At 40.1% G+C, this 18,039-nt stretch overlaps 2 protein-coding genes across 2 annotated transcripts; one reads left to right on the top strand and one right to left on the bottom strand.

Annotated features, from left to right (window-relative positions):
- Nucleotides 1-1,170: 1,170 nt before the first annotated feature.
- Nucleotides 1,171-4,113, bottom strand: chmp3 (charged multivesicular body protein 3). Its single transcript, XM_050062466.1, has 6 exons — nt 3,954-4,113; nt 3,367-3,427; nt 2,795-2,974; nt 2,561-2,682; nt 2,283-2,397; nt 1,171-2,170 (listed from the first exon to the last, which is right to left on the bottom strand). Exons 1-6 carry the CDS (start codon nt 3,996-3,998, stop codon nt 2,031-2,033), a joined length of 663 nt encoding a protein of 220 aa, XP_049918423.1. The 5' UTR covers nt 3,999-4,113; the 3' UTR covers nt 1,171-2,030.
- Nucleotides 4,114-8,659: 4,546 nt separating this feature from the next.
- hspa4l (heat shock protein 4 like) lies at nt 8,660-17,459 on the top strand. Its single transcript, XM_050061258.1, has 19 exons — nt 8,660-9,037; nt 10,053-10,110; nt 10,229-10,369; nt 10,800-10,922; nt 11,010-11,109; nt 12,118-12,251; nt 12,337-12,581; nt 12,673-12,749; nt 12,847-12,998; nt 13,130-13,236; nt 13,952-14,085; nt 14,336-14,532; nt 14,680-14,754; nt 14,990-15,133; nt 15,639-15,764; nt 15,857-15,964; nt 16,108-16,227; nt 16,318-16,479; nt 16,569-17,459. The coding sequence occupies exons 1-19, from the start codon at nt 8,931-8,933 to the stop codon at nt 16,755-16,757; spliced, it is 2,499 nt and encodes an 832-aa protein (XP_049917215.1). The 5' UTR covers nt 8,660-8,930; the 3' UTR covers nt 16,758-17,459.
- The last annotated feature ends 580 nt before the right edge of the window (nt 17,460-18,039 follow it).

The raw sequence follows: 18,039 nt of genomic DNA on the forward strand, positions 1-18,039 counted from the left end.
GGCAGCCTAATTATTTACCCAGAGATCTAGAGAGTCAGTTTGTGGCAATTTAATTAGGTTTACTTACAATAATGCAGTATGTGATGGTGAATCTAAGTTTCTATTATCTATGTGTATATATTTGTTTTCATTTTTTAATTGGGTTATTTTTATATATTTTTTTAAATTTTTTATTTTATTGTTTAACCTATGAAATGTAAGATATAGAACAGTGAAAATGTCCATCACAGCTCCTTAAAACCCAAGTGACGTCTTCAGATTGATTGTTTCGTCCAACACTCCCAAATATTCACTTAACTGTGATATTAAAAAGAAAAACTGTGAATCCTCACATTTGAGATTCTGAAACCAGAGATTGGCTGCCGTTTTTGCTTGATGGCTTAAATTATTAATCATCAAATTAGTTGCCCATTCACTTCCTGTCACTCAACAAATACATGAATCATCTACCTGTTTCAGCTCTTCATATTAACATGATAATAACTCAACTAGATGGGCATGAAATCTCTCCACCGCTGCTCACCTGGGAACCCCTGCTCCATTACAGCTACCTTTGCTTTGTCCAGCCTCTGGCCTACATACTGAAGCCAGAGAACAGAGGCTTGGTTTTGTTAAAGTACAACAAAAGCGGCAGAGGGAGTGCTGTAGCTGGTAGAAACCTAATCCTTTTGTCCGTTTTGAAGCCGAGGAATGGACTCAAAACAAGGGTGCTCGGAATTCAATGTCAAAAGGCTTTACTTTTCTTACTCTTAAAACAACAGACCTATCAATATAATGTAATCTTCTGGCAGGTGAAAGAGACAAGGCTAAGGAGGGGATTAATCATTTGACAGTGTCTGAGTCATACCTCCAGTACCTGTTTTTTGGTAGACTACCATCCCTGACCAGAAGAGAACGATTAAAACCAGCACTCTCTATCATTTAACTCTTTAATGGTTGTTTTCAGAGCTGCTGAGAGAGCGTCTCTATCTGCTGGAAGGTGTTTGTGTCAACAGAATTAGACTTTCCACGCAGTACACTTTCTGACCTGCTGAGTGGGCTGTTGTTAGCCCAGGTTCCCAAAAGCTTATTTCTGATCAGATTAAGCCAAACATATATTTATTGTGATGTTAAAGGGCTAAATGTATACTTGGTTCTTGTTGAGAGTACAGAAACAGGTGTTGTACAGTCTGCTTATTGGCGGCCTTCGTTCTTAAAAGTTTATTTCCGTATTTTTTCCCCATTCACATAGAAAAATTATACACACAATACTTCCACAATACATAGGTTCTGCACTAACCAACCTTTCCATTTCCTCTGCATCGTCCTCCTGAGAAGGAACTCAATCAGGTTACAAAGTCAAACACTTAACGAGCTGAATGTTAATGCAAAAAATGGGTTAGGGCAGTATGCGTGTATTTTTCTGATGAGTGCATTTAACATGTATGACCACATATAGAATAGATACATTTGGACTGTACAGAAAATTAACTATCAAAAAGAAGTAAACCACCCACCATCTCTAGTGTTCCAGATAATGTCGGCTAGTTGCCAGTAAACAACACAGCTGAATAACAGATTAGAGCAACTGCTGAATAGTGATCTAAGTTGTGATTTAAGTGCAGGGTGGTTATTTAATCGCTTGTTTGGATCATAAATACCCAAGTACTTCCACCCCTTGTCCATAACTTAGGACAGAAGAATATGGTGAAGCACTGTAGGCACAGCAGGCTTTTCATACTTACATTATATACACGTTCTTAAACCTTCTGTTTGACTTTGGATAATAAAGACTTACCGAGGGTTACCCCTGATAATAAAGACAAAAAGCAGTAACACTTTTTCTTCTGGCTGAGTAAATCAAATGTTCTATAAAAAAAAATAAAAGACATGAACTGTCATAGCACAAAGTTAACCCCAAACGATTATGTGAAATAATAATTATTATATGAAGCGGAGAGGATGCTCAGCACTGTAAACCCAGCACAGGAATTGTCTCTGTCCTTTTTGGAGTGAGCAGACTGACTCTGACAGATCACTGGCAGTTCACCTTAGCTCCTCAGAGCTTCCAATCTTGACTGCATCGCTTCTATGTCCTCCTCTGACTCTTCGTCTGAAACAGCAGCGGCTGCAGCGGGGCTGATTTCCGGCAGGGCATCTGTGACTTTGCTTGGAGCTTTGCCAAGAGCACCTAAGAAGGCAAACAGAGCTTAAATTCTTAGAAAATCTAGACACCAAAACATAGGCACAAAACAGGAATGTAAAGAAGTATTGTGACAACTTAGTTGAACAAATCTCTTCACCTGCTGTGATCTCAAAGAGGATCTTGTCAACTTCCTCCTCTGCTGCTTCCTCCATCTCCTCTTCATCTTCCATGCTCTCAAATGTGTCTTCCAGCATTTCCTCAATAATGCCAGCCTGAAAATTGAATACGTGTACATGATGCCATAGTTTAGCAACTTCTCTTAGAAATAAGTAAATGGTATGGTATCAGAATTAGTTGTAATCTTTTATTTTTTATTTTTGTAGCATTCTGATTGTAAGTAAATTCTATCCATTTATGTTGGACGCTGCTGCTGACCTTCATCATCTCCTTTGATAGGTCCCTCATGGTGGCCTGGATCTCTGGGATTTTAATAAGGCTCTGCATCGCTTTCATCACCTCCGTGCTCTTCTGCAGGGACCCAGCTACACGTAGTAGAGCTACAAACACACAAAATGCAAAGCAAAACCATTCAACTGATGACAATGAAGAATTTTAAATGTTATGATACAAAATGTTCCCCTTGTCTAATGACCCAGCTGCCATACTCACCAAGCTGATTCTTCATGCTGAGGACCACAGAGTTCATTTGGGCTTTGGAGGCGTACAGTTTTGTCACAGCTCGTTTTGACTGAATCATCTCCTTTGCGAGGACCACACACACATCCTTCTGGCCCCTTTTGGCTGCATCTTTTATGGATCTTTTCACTTTTTCTTCTTCCCTTTTAATATCTGAAACAAAGGGAGGATGTCAATGCAGACAAAACAGACAAATAACTTATATAATTAGGTCATTGACTGTTGATGCTGAAATTATACAACAATCATACTGAGGAGTCACTGCCTTTAGTGTACAGTCATTTATACTTTCTACTAAATAGTTCAAAACATTGTGTTTCTATTTTTATTAGAAAAAGTGTCCCTTCAAGATATTCCAATTGGAACTAATGTGATTATTTATTCTACTTCTTTTTAGATAGCTAGAAAATACAGACTAATCGTGAAACTACATTAAAGTGAATGAATTCATTAGACTGACATTTTACAGTAAAACAAAACACTACACATTTTCTTAAAACTTACAGCTGTTCAGTGGTTGTTGTGAAATGCTGACTGTATCTTACCTCGGATCTGTCTGTCAATCACTCTCATTTCCGTCCTGATTTTTCTTTGCCACTCAACGACCTGAAATTTGACACTTACTATAAACTACATTGATAATGCCTTAACTGACACAGTAGGTATGTAATACAAATGTCAACACAACGTTACGTGTAACATAACGCATAACTTTTAACAGTATAACAGATCATGATGTCAGCTACGCTACAGCGAACACAATCAGGGTTTGTTTACATTGAAGCGACAGGCAGCAGTGTTAGCTTAAATGCTAACTAACGTTAGCTAGCTCTCAAAACAGAGAGCTTAAAGAAGATTAGCTGATCGGTTAATGAGGCATATAAACAACAGAATAACGTTAAATGAGGTACAAACAAAAAGGGTTATCGTAGGGTACTATTAAAGGGTCTGCGGCCTGGTTTTTAACTAAACTAACGTCAGCTGTCCAGTTAGCAAGAAGCAGCAACAGATTGGACGAACTAAGCCGAAACTGGCAGCTAACGTTAGCACGTTAGCTAAAGGCGCTGTCGTTGTTTCCTTCACACGAACAAACTCTGAAAGACAGTCGTGGTCTTCAGCAGTCAGTACTCACCAGCTCCTTGGGTGGTTTCTCTGATGTTCTACCGAACAGCCCCATTGTTACTAGCGAGTTCAACGCCAAGCTAACCTACCTGACTAAAACTAGCTGGCTAACTGAGCTTGTTGGACCAGCACTTCCTGTTCTCGCTCAGGCCGTCGGGCTCAGTACAAACATGAAGGGAGGTTCAGTCCATCTGGTCCTCATCAAGGAAACAAGGACAAGTGTTCAAGTGGAGATGGAATCGAACCAGACACACAGCCAATTAAATTATGTTTATGGTAAGACATTTTAACATGTAAAAGGATTTAGAATGAAGGATATCCACGGTGCATTTAGGACCAGTCAAACATTTACTTAAATACAGCTTTAATTATTTTATCAAAGTTAAAATGTATGATATCTGTAAATACATTCAGACTCAGAAATTTGAAGTCCCGATCTAAATTCTGACTAATCAAAATTCAAACCAGGATCCTCATATAGTGCTGTAGTGATGACATTTATTTGTAGGCCAAGGAAGTCAGCGTCGCCTTGGTTTCCTCCAGCTCTGTGCCAAACAAAGTTTATGATTCTAACATGTTTTATCCAGCAAGATTTTTTTTTTACAAATTAAAACCACTTTTATGATATCTAAAGTGTAAATGCAATCGCTAGAAGTAAAAAACTAATGTTAGGCTATAAATGAACTATACTATGGTCATGTAGCAGCTGCAGAATGGTTGCTCATGGATTGAAGAACAGCTGTCACACCAGGAATCAGAATCTGCACATTTATTCTATTAAAAGTAGCACAGGGCACATAGTGGCAGGCCTCAGTCCCCAGCACAAAAGTTATCCATGCTATAAATAAAATATGTCCACATAAACATGCCCTTACAGGGGTTACAAGTATATTTTGAATTGGTAAATACTGTAAGAGGAAAGAGTTGCATGACTTTGTCGCCACCACAAGGAGGCTGTAAAGCCATGTTCAGCATGATGATGTTCTGTAGTCTCATTCAGCCACAGATTAGCAACCCTCCTTTTTTAAGACACATAAGGGCTTCAGAATTTATAAGCTGGGTATTTAGTGATGGATTTCATGTCATAGAGCAAAACGTGAACATCTCCCAAGCTTATTTAGGCATCTAAGCAAAAACCCATTGACTTTGAGACGAGGGATCCAGGAGGGCCAAAATGCCAACTCATTTCTGGGACTCACTCCTGCACAACTCTGGTATACCACAAAGTGGTCTCTAATCTCTCCGGGGTCCACACAGATAACTTTATTTCAGCACATTTAATGTTATAAATTAGTTATTACTGTACTTACCAAATTTCATCTGAAGATATCTGAAACTGAGGTCAATTTAGGTTTTCCAGTTGCAGTTTCTTTTAAGAAGAGATCTAGAGTATGGCTATTTGTCCATAATCAAAATCAAACTTGATATCAAAAGGCTTCTGATGCAGTAGATGTATGTATTATATGCAGGAAAAAGAAGTCCATTGTCCATATAAAGTCTTTATCCTTGGCAAACAATAGAACAAAGAAATGGCTCCTGGTTCTTTTTGTTCTGGTAAAAAAAATGATAGACCCTCACAAGTGCGTACTGGTTCTAAACCAAATAATGCCTGTGGTGTGTAGTGCTGCCCCATTCTTACAACTAGCCAAAATAAACGAAACAACTGCCCAACCTAAGAAAACTCAATGTATAAATTCTAAAAGAAAATACTAAATACATCTGGAAATAAAGACATCATCTAGAGTAATTAGTAAATATGAATGGTAAAGTTGTAATTTGTCACACCATAAGTGCAGCTAAAATAAAGAGGTGATAAGTAATCAGTCTGCACATACTATCTGCACCGGCTGTAATCAGACAAAAGTGAAATCACCTGTGCAGGTGTGCAGAGCCATTAAACACAGCTTGTCTTGTTCTTGTAGCCTACTTGACTATTTAGAGTTCTTCTACTTTATTTTTTTTCTCCACTTTAATCTTACACCACTACATTTATTTGACTTTCTAGCTGAAGATCTTACAAAACATATGATCAGCTTTATTAAATATGATGCCTTGATAAGAAATAAACTACCCATTAATGCATAAAGTGGCGTAAGTTGTCTCCCCGATGACCAACTACAACATTAAAATGCTGTTTACTCATTAATACAGTACATTAGTAAGAATAATAATAATATGATACAATATATATATACCATTCTGTAATGGCCCATTCTATATAATGAACAATTAAAAAGTTTAACGTATTACTGTGGCTTTACGTAATTCTAGTTGTTGTTTTTTTGATAAACATTTGACTTGTTGCAGAGGAAAAGCACAGGCGTTACAAATAACATTAAAGATAGCCCTGATCTATTTAAGTGTCTGTTAGTCATGACAGTGTGACTAGTGTGACAACACGAACAACAATAGGACCATACCATCACTTATTCTATTACTCACACTTGTGTTTTTCCTGCTGTGACATGTAAAATGTCTTCAGTGAAAGAGGCCTATGACTAAGGTTGGTTAGATGTCCTTTAGTTGTTTTCTGTCACTTATCATCTTATTCATGCAGACATAAAAGTCTATGAGTCAGTGGTGGAAAGTACCTCAGCACATGTACAATGTTACTGTACTTATATGCAATTTTCAAATACTTATACTTTGCTTAAGTAGGCTATTCAGTCTGATTCTACTTTCTCCTTCTAGTACAGTAGGGAAATACTGTGTAGTACTTTTACTCCACTTATCTGACAGTCACTGTTACCTTTGCAGACCTCTGATGGGTTTTTAAACAAAATTGGTTGTTATAGATAAAACTACCCAACTTATTATAAAGTAGTAATAGATCCACCTCAGCCTCAGTTAAAATACTATTTACATGTTAATGCCTCAGAAATAAACAGTATCCTCATACTAGTACTTGGGTATATCAAGAGATGACAAGCTTTCATTTAATGTGCACATTGCCTCTCTGGTTAGGAAGATTAAGGTGAAGATGTGCTAAGAAAAAACTTATGGAAGCTACTTTTCTGTCTGTGATTGATGACATATTTTATGTGCATGCAACCTCCTCCATTTTATGCAGCCTTGATTCAGTGTACCATGTATCTCTACGTTTTATTAAAATACAAAGTCACTTACTCGTCACTGCAAGCTTTATGATTTGGTGGGTTGGACATCATTGACCACTTGCAGACAACAGCACTGGTATATCTTTATCTATAAAGCAATATTGGGCAAACCTTCTCCTTACCTCTGCACCCTTCTGTGTGTCAGCTCTGGTAGTTACCAGCTTCGCTCCTCCAAGTGGTTTCTTTTTAATGTACCCTGGGTTTTAACAGATCTGGGGAAAACTGTACTCTCCTACTCTGCACCTTGGACATTACACTTATACACTTATATCAATCGATGAATTTAAGGGCATTATAAAGGACATGTGCTTGTTTTTCTTGAGAGGCCACTATGTTTGAGTAGCTGTTGTTTCATTGTGGATTTTTGTTTTATATGTTGTATTTGTTGCATTTTAAATGTGTATTGATTGGCTGCTACCCCGGCCAGGTCTCCTTTGTAAAGGAGATTTTCAATCGCAATGAGACTTCCTGGTTAAATAAAGGTTAAATAAATGCATAAAATAGTAATACAACATTCTAAAGAGGCAAGTAGGGTCTAGCCTATCATACTTTAAGTATATTTTGCTAATAATATTTCTGTGCTTTAACTGAAAAAAAGTCTTGAATGCAGGATTTTGACTTTTAACACAGTGATATTACTATTTTTACTTAAGAAAGGGGTCTGAGTATTTCTTACATCATTGCAAAGTGTACATCTGTGAATCTGGGCATCTGAGCGTAGGTCGTGTTAAAATAAAACACAAAGAAAATGATTAAATCAAATCTTTATGCGAGCGCACCAGTTCAGGATGATTAATTTGTGTTTTCTCACTCAATATTTACAAATATTTACATATTTATTACAACATATTAAATGGATGAACAGTTCATCATATGGCCAGATGTTATTTATTTATTTAACCTTTATTTAACCAGGGTCTGAGTATTTCTTACATCACTGCAAAGTGTATATCTGTGAATTTGGGCATCTGAGTGTAGGTCATGTTAAAATAAAACAAAAAAAATAAACAAAGAAAATAATGAAATTGAATCTTTATGCATTAAATAATACACAGAGAAACCAAGAGTGCCCCAGCTCAGGATGGTTAATTTGTGTTTTTTTCTCTCAACGTTTACAAATATTTACATATTTAATACAACATATTAAATGGATGAACAGTTCATCATATGGTCAGACCCATGCCACACCTGTGCCACCAACACGGGAGTATATTCCCCTGTCCACAGCCTTTCAGGCACGCTTTGCTTTTAAACTGTGTGTGCCAACCCTTGCATGCTTCAGATATTAATTAGATATCTGTAATTTAATAGATATAATAATAATCCACACATCAGTGCTGATGTACGTGAGATGTAGACAGAGAAACGCTCCCCTGACAGCTTTAATTTAGGGCAACATGTCCGTGAGTCCACCGCTGTCCCTCCTGCCTGTGACGTATCTCACGGTCCCCTTTCCAAGGGGTTCTAGATGTTTCTGTAATCGATTGGTTGACGCACCAATCACGTAAGGGCAATGGGTGTGACGCAGCCAATCACAGCCGTCCGGGGGCGGGCCGGAGAGAATCCGTCCGTCAGAGCCGCTGGGTGACGTGAGGGCCGCCTAGGAGTGGGAGAATCCGGTCTGGACATCATCGCTGCCTGGGATTACTCTGAATGAGTTTGCTATAAACAGCTTGACTTACATAACAGCTAGTAATTCAGTTAGTACTCCCTCAGCTAGCTTCCTCGTAGATTTCCAGAGCAGAGGACACGCTTAATTACACCTCATTTTGGAGCAGACCGCCATTGTATGTATCTTTTTTCCTCATAGGTGTCAAGTGCGGTCGCTGCGGAGGATAATTTGCAAGAGGTGAATTGTAGAGGCGCTCACTATGTCAGTGGTAGGGATTGATGTAGGTTACCAGAATTGTTACATCGCTGTGGCCAGGAGCGGTGGCATTGAGACCATTGCCAATGAGTACAGTGACAGATGCACACCGTAAGTATAAATATTGAGAGTCGTCATCACCGTGAAATTTGCGCTGGCTGCGAGTTTGTTACGCAATGTGTGCGACCGGAGGCTGAGCGGTGATGGTATGTAGCGGCAGCAGGGGTGATGATGGTGCTGGCTGTGATGAGGCCTCTGGCTATTGGTGTGTTCACCGTCACAGCAGGTGAACGGAGGTCAAAATGTCGCGTGTGTCTGAAATGACTGTTTTTTCATTACACACAGACAGCTGACATGTCTCCTGATGAGCACAGTGCTGCGCAGTGCGCCTCAAAGTTGACTGAGATGAGTAACTTAAAGAGGACAGGATGTTATTTAGGTTATATGTTAGTATACTGTATGCTTTAAATGGAAATAAATGGCTTTTGTTAAATATATGACAAGGTGATTTTGTCTCTATATACCCTGCCAAAAAAGCTACATACTTACAAGCACCATCCAATAAATGACAGGGAATTAAGGGTGTGCACCATAATTGTGGTACTGTTTTATTAATAGAGGATATAATGAGTTAATAATCTCACAATACTGAGACGTCTCCATGTGGCTTTATGGCTCTGGAGGCTAATATGCTGCAGCATCCTGCAAACTGGGATGTGCAGCTGGGAAGGAGAATGAGCATTGCACCTTTAAGTGAAGGGGGATATTTTTGAGGCAAGGTGAACTTGTCACTGCCTGCAAGTGTGAAACTGATCCCCACACATTGTATGACTAGAAGCATCCATCTTTGTCAGTATTTGCTTAAAGAAGAGTTACGTTATTTTGTTGGAAAGGATGCGCTTACTGTTGAAGGTGAGCTGTTCTGTCTCACTGCCCTATTTTGTGGTTCCTTCTCAGACTCCCTTGTGAAATTTCCTTAATCGAAATCAGCCTCTCAGCCCTCCACATTTGATTCTGTCTGCAACAGTCAGTCAATTACAGTTCTGCCTCGTCTGCCACATCTGTTAACAGGATTATCTCTGTCGTAGCCTGCCTAATTTGCTGATGTTTTTTGTCTTCCATCAAGGGCTTGTGTAGCTTTGGCCTCCAAAAACCGCATAATTGGGAATGCAGCCAAAAGTCAAGTAAGATCAGCCAACATTACACACTGAAACGATGGCATAAATTGTAACTCTTGTCTTTGAATATGAGGTTATAATCTTTACAGTACTACTGTACAAACTGATTATCTTCTCATTTTAGATCACAACAAACTTCAAAAATACAGTCCATGGCTTCAAAAAGTTCCATGGCAGAGCATTTGATGACCCACTGGTCCAAGCAGAAAAACCCAAACTGCCTTACAGCTTACATAAACTGGCCAATGGAAACACTGGAATTAAGGTGAAGCACTCTACAAACCTCCAACATGCTCTTCCCCCTTTCTCCTTTTCTGCTGTGACTGCACACCTTTGTTCTTTAAATTCAAGAGTGTGGAATGCACAGATGAATATTTTTCTCTCTGGTGGCTCAGAGTTAGAACAGGTTGTACTCTAATGGAAAGGTCAGCGGTTTGATCCCTGGCTCCTCCATTCTGCATACTGAACCCCAAATTGTTCCCGATGGCTGTGTGATGGTGTATGAATGGATAACTGAGTATCAGGTGGCACCTTGTATGGTAGCCTCGGCCACCAGTGTGTGAATGTGTGGTTTGAAAAAGTCTCCATACAAGTGCATGTCCATTCAATTTACTTCCACATAACTTGATGCTTAATATGCTGTACTCTCTAGCTTTTAATTAGCCTTCGAGGTCCTAATCGAATCGTGTCTACAGGTGCGTTATTTGGAGGAGGACAAAGTGTTCACAGTTGAGCAGATCACAGGGATGCTGCTCACCAAGCTGAAGGAGACGTCAGAGAGCGCCCTGAAGAAACCGGTGGTGGACTGTGTCATCTCTGTGAGTGGTCAAAACATTACAGAAGAGCATCAACATTACTTACAAAGAGGTTCACTGATTCATATTGATTTGTGTCTTTTTTTTCAGGTCCCAAGTTTCTTCACAGATGCTGAAAGGCGATCGGTGTTTGATGCAAGTCAAATCGCAGGGCTGAACTGTTTACGGCTAATAAATGATACCACTGCAGGTCAGTGTTCTTGGCGAATTTGATAAAGTGAAACAGGACAGGACTAGAACCACAGTTATGCTTTCTGCACTGATGGTCGCATAGACATGAGCTGACGAGGCATCGTTACGAAGACACGTTTGGATCTTTTATACTCCATGCGGATTTCTCCCCTCGCCAAACCAATAGTTTCCCAAACTGTCAAGGGCAGTGTATCCAAAAGACTCTTGTCCACATTACTGTATGTTACTCTGTTTTCTTTGTTCATCTGTGTTGTTAGAAAATGTCCGATGTTAACAGCCCAGGCCCTCAGGAAAGCAGCTCAACCTTGCTGCTAATTTTCCCCCAGTGGCCACTCATGGTATTGCAGCAAGAAAAATCCTGTGGCCCAAAAGCATTTTCCCCAAAGACCACCGTTATAAAAGATAAAACCTTCAAAACTGTTGACAGGAAACCTCGAACTGCAAGCAGTGTCAATTAGGACTCTTTCTATTATGCGATTTAAAAACCTGTGACATCATCACAATGTAAAGTTTATGTGAGAACCACTACTGTGCATATTCAGTGGGCCGCATACCACAATTATGCAAAGTAAACCTAGAAGCTAGAACCTTTTTTGGCGAATTCGCAGTTTCATCGGATTGAATAGGCGCCATCTTGTGGTATGGTATCTAGTTATTATTATACATTTATGATGAGGCCCCCAGGAAATGTGGCGGGCTTTGAAGCCAGTTTTCATGGTGGCTTAACAGTGTAACTACCTATGTCATGTGATACTCTGTGGCTAATGGTGTGACGTCACTTTGGTCTTGCAGACACTCGCGACCCTCGTGGATGCGTCAAGCATAAATAAAGCTTTAAGTGGAAGGACATTTAGTTTGTGCATTCAGCTTTGTGAACTGCACTAAACTTTGCCACATTTCAATGGAGGTGCACACTGAACTTCTGCAAGGCATTACTAGAATAAATGTACTTCATAATGCCACTAACAGTATAATTTGGCATTAATATTTGTATTTGGATTCACAGTGGCTTTGGCCTATGGGATCTACAAACAGGACCTTCCGACTCCAGAAGAGAAACCAAGAAATGTGGTATTTGTTGACATGGGACATTCATCATTCCAGGTCTCCATCACTGCCTTCAACAAAGGCAAACTCAAGGTTAGCCTTTCACCTTCTTTCCACCTCGATCCACACCTGCATCTGCAGTTTATAACCCTAACTCATCCTAATTCTGCTCTGTCAGGTCCTCGCCACTGCATTTGACCATCACCTGGGTGGGCGTAATTTTGACGAGGCATTGGTAGATTACTTCTGTGAGGACTTTAAAAGCAAGTACAAGCTTAATGTGAGGGAGAACCCAAGGGCTATGCTGCGGCTGCACCAGGAGTGCGAGAAATTGAAGAAGCTTATGAGTGCCAACTCCTCCGATCTGCCTCTGAACATAGAGTGCTTCATGAATGACATTGATGTTTCGGGCAGGATGAACAGGTATGAATTTTAAGTTTTCCTCCTTAATTGCATCTTTTCAGTAGAAATGGAGCATCATAAATATGTTTTCTTCATTATGTGTAACCCACAGGAGCCAGTTTGAAGACATGTGTGCTCAATATCTGATGAGGGTAGAGATGCCACTGAAATTAGCCCTTGAACAATCAAGTACGTCCGTCAAATGTGGCTGAATTTTTAAATGTATATTGCTTGAATACTATATGAAGGAGGTATCCACTCAGTCCTGTTTGTGTTCTGTGGGCAGAGCTGAGCCGGGATGATATCTATGCAGTGGAGATAGTCGGAGGAGCCACGAGAATCCCAGCTGTCAAAGAGAGGATCACCAAGTTCTTTGGCAAAGACATCAGCACCACGCTCAATGCAGACGAAGCTGTCGCTAGAGGCTGTGCACTTCAGGTGTCTTGACTCTAACAGATAATGTTTTCTTGTTTTGCTGCACTGTTTAAATATTCTGCTCAGTTCCTCGAATATAATGCAGTAAATGTGCATTTGTTTGTGTGGTGTGTGTGCTGATTGTTTGGGTGTAGTGTGCGATTTTGTCTCCAGCGTTTAAGGTGCGTGAATTCTCCATCACTGACGTGGTTCCCTTTCCTATAACTCTTCGCTGGAAATCACCAACAGAGGATGGATTAGGGTAAGGACATTTGACTTCTCGCAGGGCCTGGACACATGATGTCTTTTACCGCCTGGAAAACGCGTGGTCTGGTGCTGGGTGCTTCTCTTGTGTTACCTGGGTCCAGACATTTGAATCTGCCCTCTCCACCAAGTTTGACAATTCTGTCTGCTATCAGGTAAAATATTGTGTGTACTCTGTGCCAACTTTCAAGGGCATAGAGGCAGGTTTTGTCTGAAGTTGCTAAACAACCATAACCAGCACCTATCATGGCCTACTTGCCAGAAATCCTGAGTTCGGAGCTGACCTTTTTCCAGGCGTTTTTTCTTCTTCTCCACTTACTATAAACTGATATTTATGGACAAAAGGAAAGCTATCTGCCAGCTGCGATTGGTTGCTCCTTGTCACATGACATGCAGCGCACGTCACTGCATTCCAAAAGTTGAACTTTGTTTATTTCAGGGCATAGCCGTCTCGCTCTGATAAATAGGTGCTTGGGAATGCTTGCACTTGCCACACCTTAACATTGAGAATAATGGATTTGAGGGTACGGCCATGTATGGCATTAACGGTATACAGAAAACAAACCATTACATTTCTCTGTAGTCATTTCTCTATGTGCATTTCTCTATGTGGTAAATCAAGCTAGGTCAGCTAGCTTAAGGATACAGTATTTGCTGACTGTGTTTCAAAAACCTGACTTTGCTTTTTTCTCTTTGTGTATTTTTTGTCACAGGGAGTGTGAGGTGTTCAGTAAAAATCATGCTGCTCCATTTTCCAAAGTGATCACGTTCCACAAGAAGGAACCCTTTGACCTTGAAGCCTTCTACAGCAGCCCTCAAGAGCTCCCCTACCCAGACCACAGAATAGGTAACTGCTCATTCTGTTATCGCAGAGTCAGACATACCTGCCAGTAAACCAGTGCCTGAAGTTGTTTTTTTGGGTGGCCCATGTGTGGCTGAGTCCCTATGGAATAAGGCACAGCCTCTAACAGATGGGTCCTAATGAGCCAGGGGGTTGGGGGGACGCTCTCAGATGGGATATCACTTCCACCTATGAATGTGTTTAGAGTGTTTAATCAAAGCACTTTACAAACCATTTTGTTTCCATCTGCCACCAGGATGTTTTTCTGTACAGAATGTGGCTCCCCAGCCAGACGGAGACAGCTCTAAAGTGAAGGTCAAAGTGCGTGTAAATGTCCATGGCATCTTCAGTGTGTCCAGCGCCTCTTTGATTGAGAAGCAGAAAGGAGAGGGAGAGGACATGCAGATTGACTCGGAGCCAGTGGTGCAGAATGAAGGCAGGGCAGAGGACCAGGTACACAGATTCTGTTGTGAAATCAAGGAAGGCCAGTTTCTGGAATAAACATGGCTTAGAAGACAGATATAACTCAGATATTAAGTATTTTGGTATTTATATCTAATCTGGCTCTGTTAAAATTGCTGAATGTGTGTTGTGCCTCAGACCAAAATGCAGGTGGACCAGGAGGGCCAAAGCCAGGGGGACCAGCAGAACGAGGACATCAGTTCCAGCAGTAAGGTCAGACGGACCTAAATTTAGGGATGTGTGGATATTTTTTGAAGCCAGTGCTAGTATCCCCTGTTTTCCTGTATGTATCAGACAGCATTGATATGCTGATATTAATTAGACTACAGAATATATTACTATTAGTGTGGTACAGCTCCCCATCTATAAAAACTGTAGAATTACAAAAGAAGTTCTGTGAGGACTGCAGCCAAAAGACTGAATTCTGTTTTCTGGTTTCCAAATCCAGGAGGGGGCGGCTGGGGATAAGCAGGACCCAGCAGCAGGAGGGAGCAAGCCCAAAGTCAAGGTGAAGAGTATTGATCTGCCCATCGTGGCCAACAACATTCGACAGCTCGACAGCGATGTCCTTAACAACTTTGTAGAGTATGAGGTGAGAGCTCCTGCTGGCCTTTTGGAAAAGCCGAGTCATGGTGTGACTGAAATGCTGATTACCTGAGAACTACTCATGGAGTAGAGTTAAAACCTGATGTGTTCTGTATTTGCTGCATCGTCCGGACATGGTCTGAGATTGTTTGCAGAGGCGACTTATACTTGTAGTCATTATTCCGTTCTTGCATTTTTAAAGCACTGATTGGCCCAGTAAGGAGCCACAGTGTTTGTTTAATGATTACTATTTTAGGGAAATTGCTTTTTCTGCATATTGCCCCTTATTCTCAGGCACAATGATCCCCCTATTAAATGTCTTGATAGTAGGTTGACATGACAGAAATGCCATTATGACTACAATGCAAGCTGCTCTGGTATTATACAGTCAATGATAATTCATTCAACTCAATGTATAGTTTTTGATCTAATTAGTCAGATAACATTATATTGTAAGGTATTGCCATTGTTGTTTTGCTCCCCTGTGACATTTTTGTGTTTTTGACTCACAGCATCAGATGATCATCCAGGACAAACTGGTGAAAGAGCTGAATGATGCTAAAAATGCTGTTGAGGAGTACGTTTACGATCTGCGGGACAAACTTTGTGGGATATATGAAAAGTATATCACTGAGGAGGTGAGTGCTGCTTTCTTACAAACCTTTATGTAGCAAGAAAATGATCTATGACTGTACTTACTTAACAACTGTTGTTTCACCATTAATAACAGGACAGTAACCGGCTGACGCTGATGCTGGAGGACACAGAGAACTGGCTGTACGAGGATGGAGAGGACCAACCCAAACATGTCTACGAGGAAAAGCTAGATGCACTCAAGGTTTGTTGTTATGTATTCCAAGGAAATGTCTATTTTCAATTTAGAAAAGGCTCTCTACTGAGCTCTAAGAGTTTTTTAAAGGTTTTAAAGATTTTAAAGTGAGAATAAATATCAACATTAACATGAATTCTGTTATTTTCCAGAGGTTGGGTCAGCCCATTCAGGATCGGCACAGAGAGCACGAGGACAGGCCGAGGGCTTTTGAAGAGCTGGGAAAGAAACTGCAACTCTACATGAAGTTTGTGGATTCCTATAAACAGAAGGTAAATATATTTGATATATTCAGTGACACCCACTGAAAATCTTTTGTAGATGTAATCTTAGTAATTTTCTTGTCACAAACTCTCCCCCAGGATGAGCGATACCTGCATTTGAGTGCAGAGGAAATGGGCACTGTGGAGAAGCGTGTGAATGAAAGCATGGGTTGGATGAACAGCATGATGAACGCGCAGGGCAAACTCGGTATTACTCAAGACCCCATTGTTAAAGTAGCTGACATCATCACCAAAATACAGGTACGTGAATGACTATTTAAGATACAATTATTACTCTTATTAGAAGTGACTGTCTTTCGCCAACACATTTAATGCTTCTTACTCACCAGGAACTGGAGGAGGTCTGTAATCCAGTGATCAACAGGCCAAAGCCGACAGTGGAGGAGGCCCCTGAAGTGAATGACCAAAACCCTGGAGCTCATAATGGTCCGACAGCCAAGCAAGGAGCAGAAGGGAAGGGAGACGCAAAAGGAAGCCAGCAGACAAAGCCCGGCACCAAAGAGATGGAGGTGGACTGAAATCAGTGTCTGAGAAGCAAAGTCTGCAACCATCACCGCGTTTACCACAACTGACCATGTAGACAGTAGAAACATCGATACCTGGGACCATCTCTCAACCGTCACCAGCCACTTTTGTGGATTTGTTTTTTTATTTTGTGCCCTCTCGTTGGACTTCACCTTTTGAGGTTTCTGTTTTCATCCTCATGTGTGACAATGGTGTGCTTTACTCTCTCAAAGGTTTGACATACGTAATAAATTAAAGAGTGATGCAATAGATAAATCTCTGATTCTGACGTTAAACTGTTTCCTCAGTACCACACAGGAAGAAAGGTGCCCTTTGTGTTTGCATTCCATGTGTCTCATCAGTGTCCTGTATCAGCAGTAAATCCTATCACTCATAAGGGAAAATACTTAGCTCTCCAAACAGCTGCTATTGCAGAACTATTAATTTGTATGCAATAATACAAATTATATATATTTGTATTTAATGAGTTATAAATGATGTCCATGTCTAGAAACTGTAAATACTATTTTAGTAAATAAAAGCAGCCAGCATATATAATATATGTACATAAAGAACATATTCCTAGTATAATGGCAATGCTTGATACACCAAATCTCTTTAGGAAGTGTTTGGTTGCCTAATTCCTTTTGTTTTCTTGCATTTTTCCACACTTATAAGTCATGGGATTTAAAGATGGCAAAAATAAATACATTTGTCTGGAAGACAAGATTTCTTTAGTCTGAATTTTTTTGATTTTCTGCAGTGGAACCTTAACGAAATTGGCAAAATCTATACTATACTTGTGTCTGAGTAAAGTCCCGAGATGAGATCAGGACAACAAATGCAAAATGAGATGGAAGCTCACTCTGACAAAACTGTAATTGTGTATCTAAATATTGTGAACTGAAGGACTGTGATTACACACACACCTGCAGTGTGATTTTTTGACTCTCTGCAGGTAAAATTACGCTTTAAGAGATAATGTGTATGGAGCCATAAAGTGTTTAAAACTAAATGAATAAATCAGACATTAAGGAATATTAATCATATAAATAATAACAGAGGAAAGGTTAAATGCAACCAGGAAATTATCAAATAATCCAATACATTTTTCATCCTATTTTTTTTTAACAATGAGATCATTTTTATGCATTTCCAGCACTTTTATTTAACAAAGCCAATTTGTCCAATATTATTTTCATGTCATACCATGCTACCAAGTCTTTGCCAAAAAAGGAAAACACGTTGGAGCCAGTTAAGTGACTGTAATTCAAGAAATTAGAGCGCAAATATCCA

This window comes from Epinephelus moara, chromosome 14, assembly GCF_006386435.1.
Source record: "Epinephelus moara isolate mb chromosome 14, YSFRI_EMoa_1.0, whole genome shotgun sequence".
Lineage (NCBI taxonomy): Eukaryota > Metazoa > Chordata > Actinopteri > Perciformes > Serranidae > Epinephelus > Epinephelus moara.

Coding starts and splice junctions, on each gene's coding strand:
- chmp3 (XM_050062466.1), bottom strand. CDS start 3,998: ATGGGGCTGTTCGGTAGAACATCAGAGAAACCACCCAAGGAGCTG. Junction 2,975..3,366: donor GATTGACAGACAGATCCGAG/GTAAGATACAGT, acceptor CCTTTGTTTCAG/ATATTAAAAGGGAAGAAGAA. Junction 2,398..2,560: donor TATCAAAGGAGATGATGAAG/GTCAGCAGCAGC, acceptor TTCAATTTTCAG/GCTGGCATTATTGAGGAAAT.
- hspa4l (XM_050061258.1), top strand. CDS start 8,931: ATGTCAGTGGTAGGGATTGATGTAGGTTACCAGAATTGTTACATCGCT. Junction 12,750..12,846: donor ATTAGCCCTTGAACAATCAA/GTACGTCCGTCA, acceptor TTCTGTGGGCAG/AGCTGAGCCGGGATGATATC. Junction 14,755..14,989: donor ACATCAGTTCCAGCAGTAAG/GTCAGACGGACC, acceptor TTCCAAATCCAG/GAGGGGGCGGCTGGGGATAA.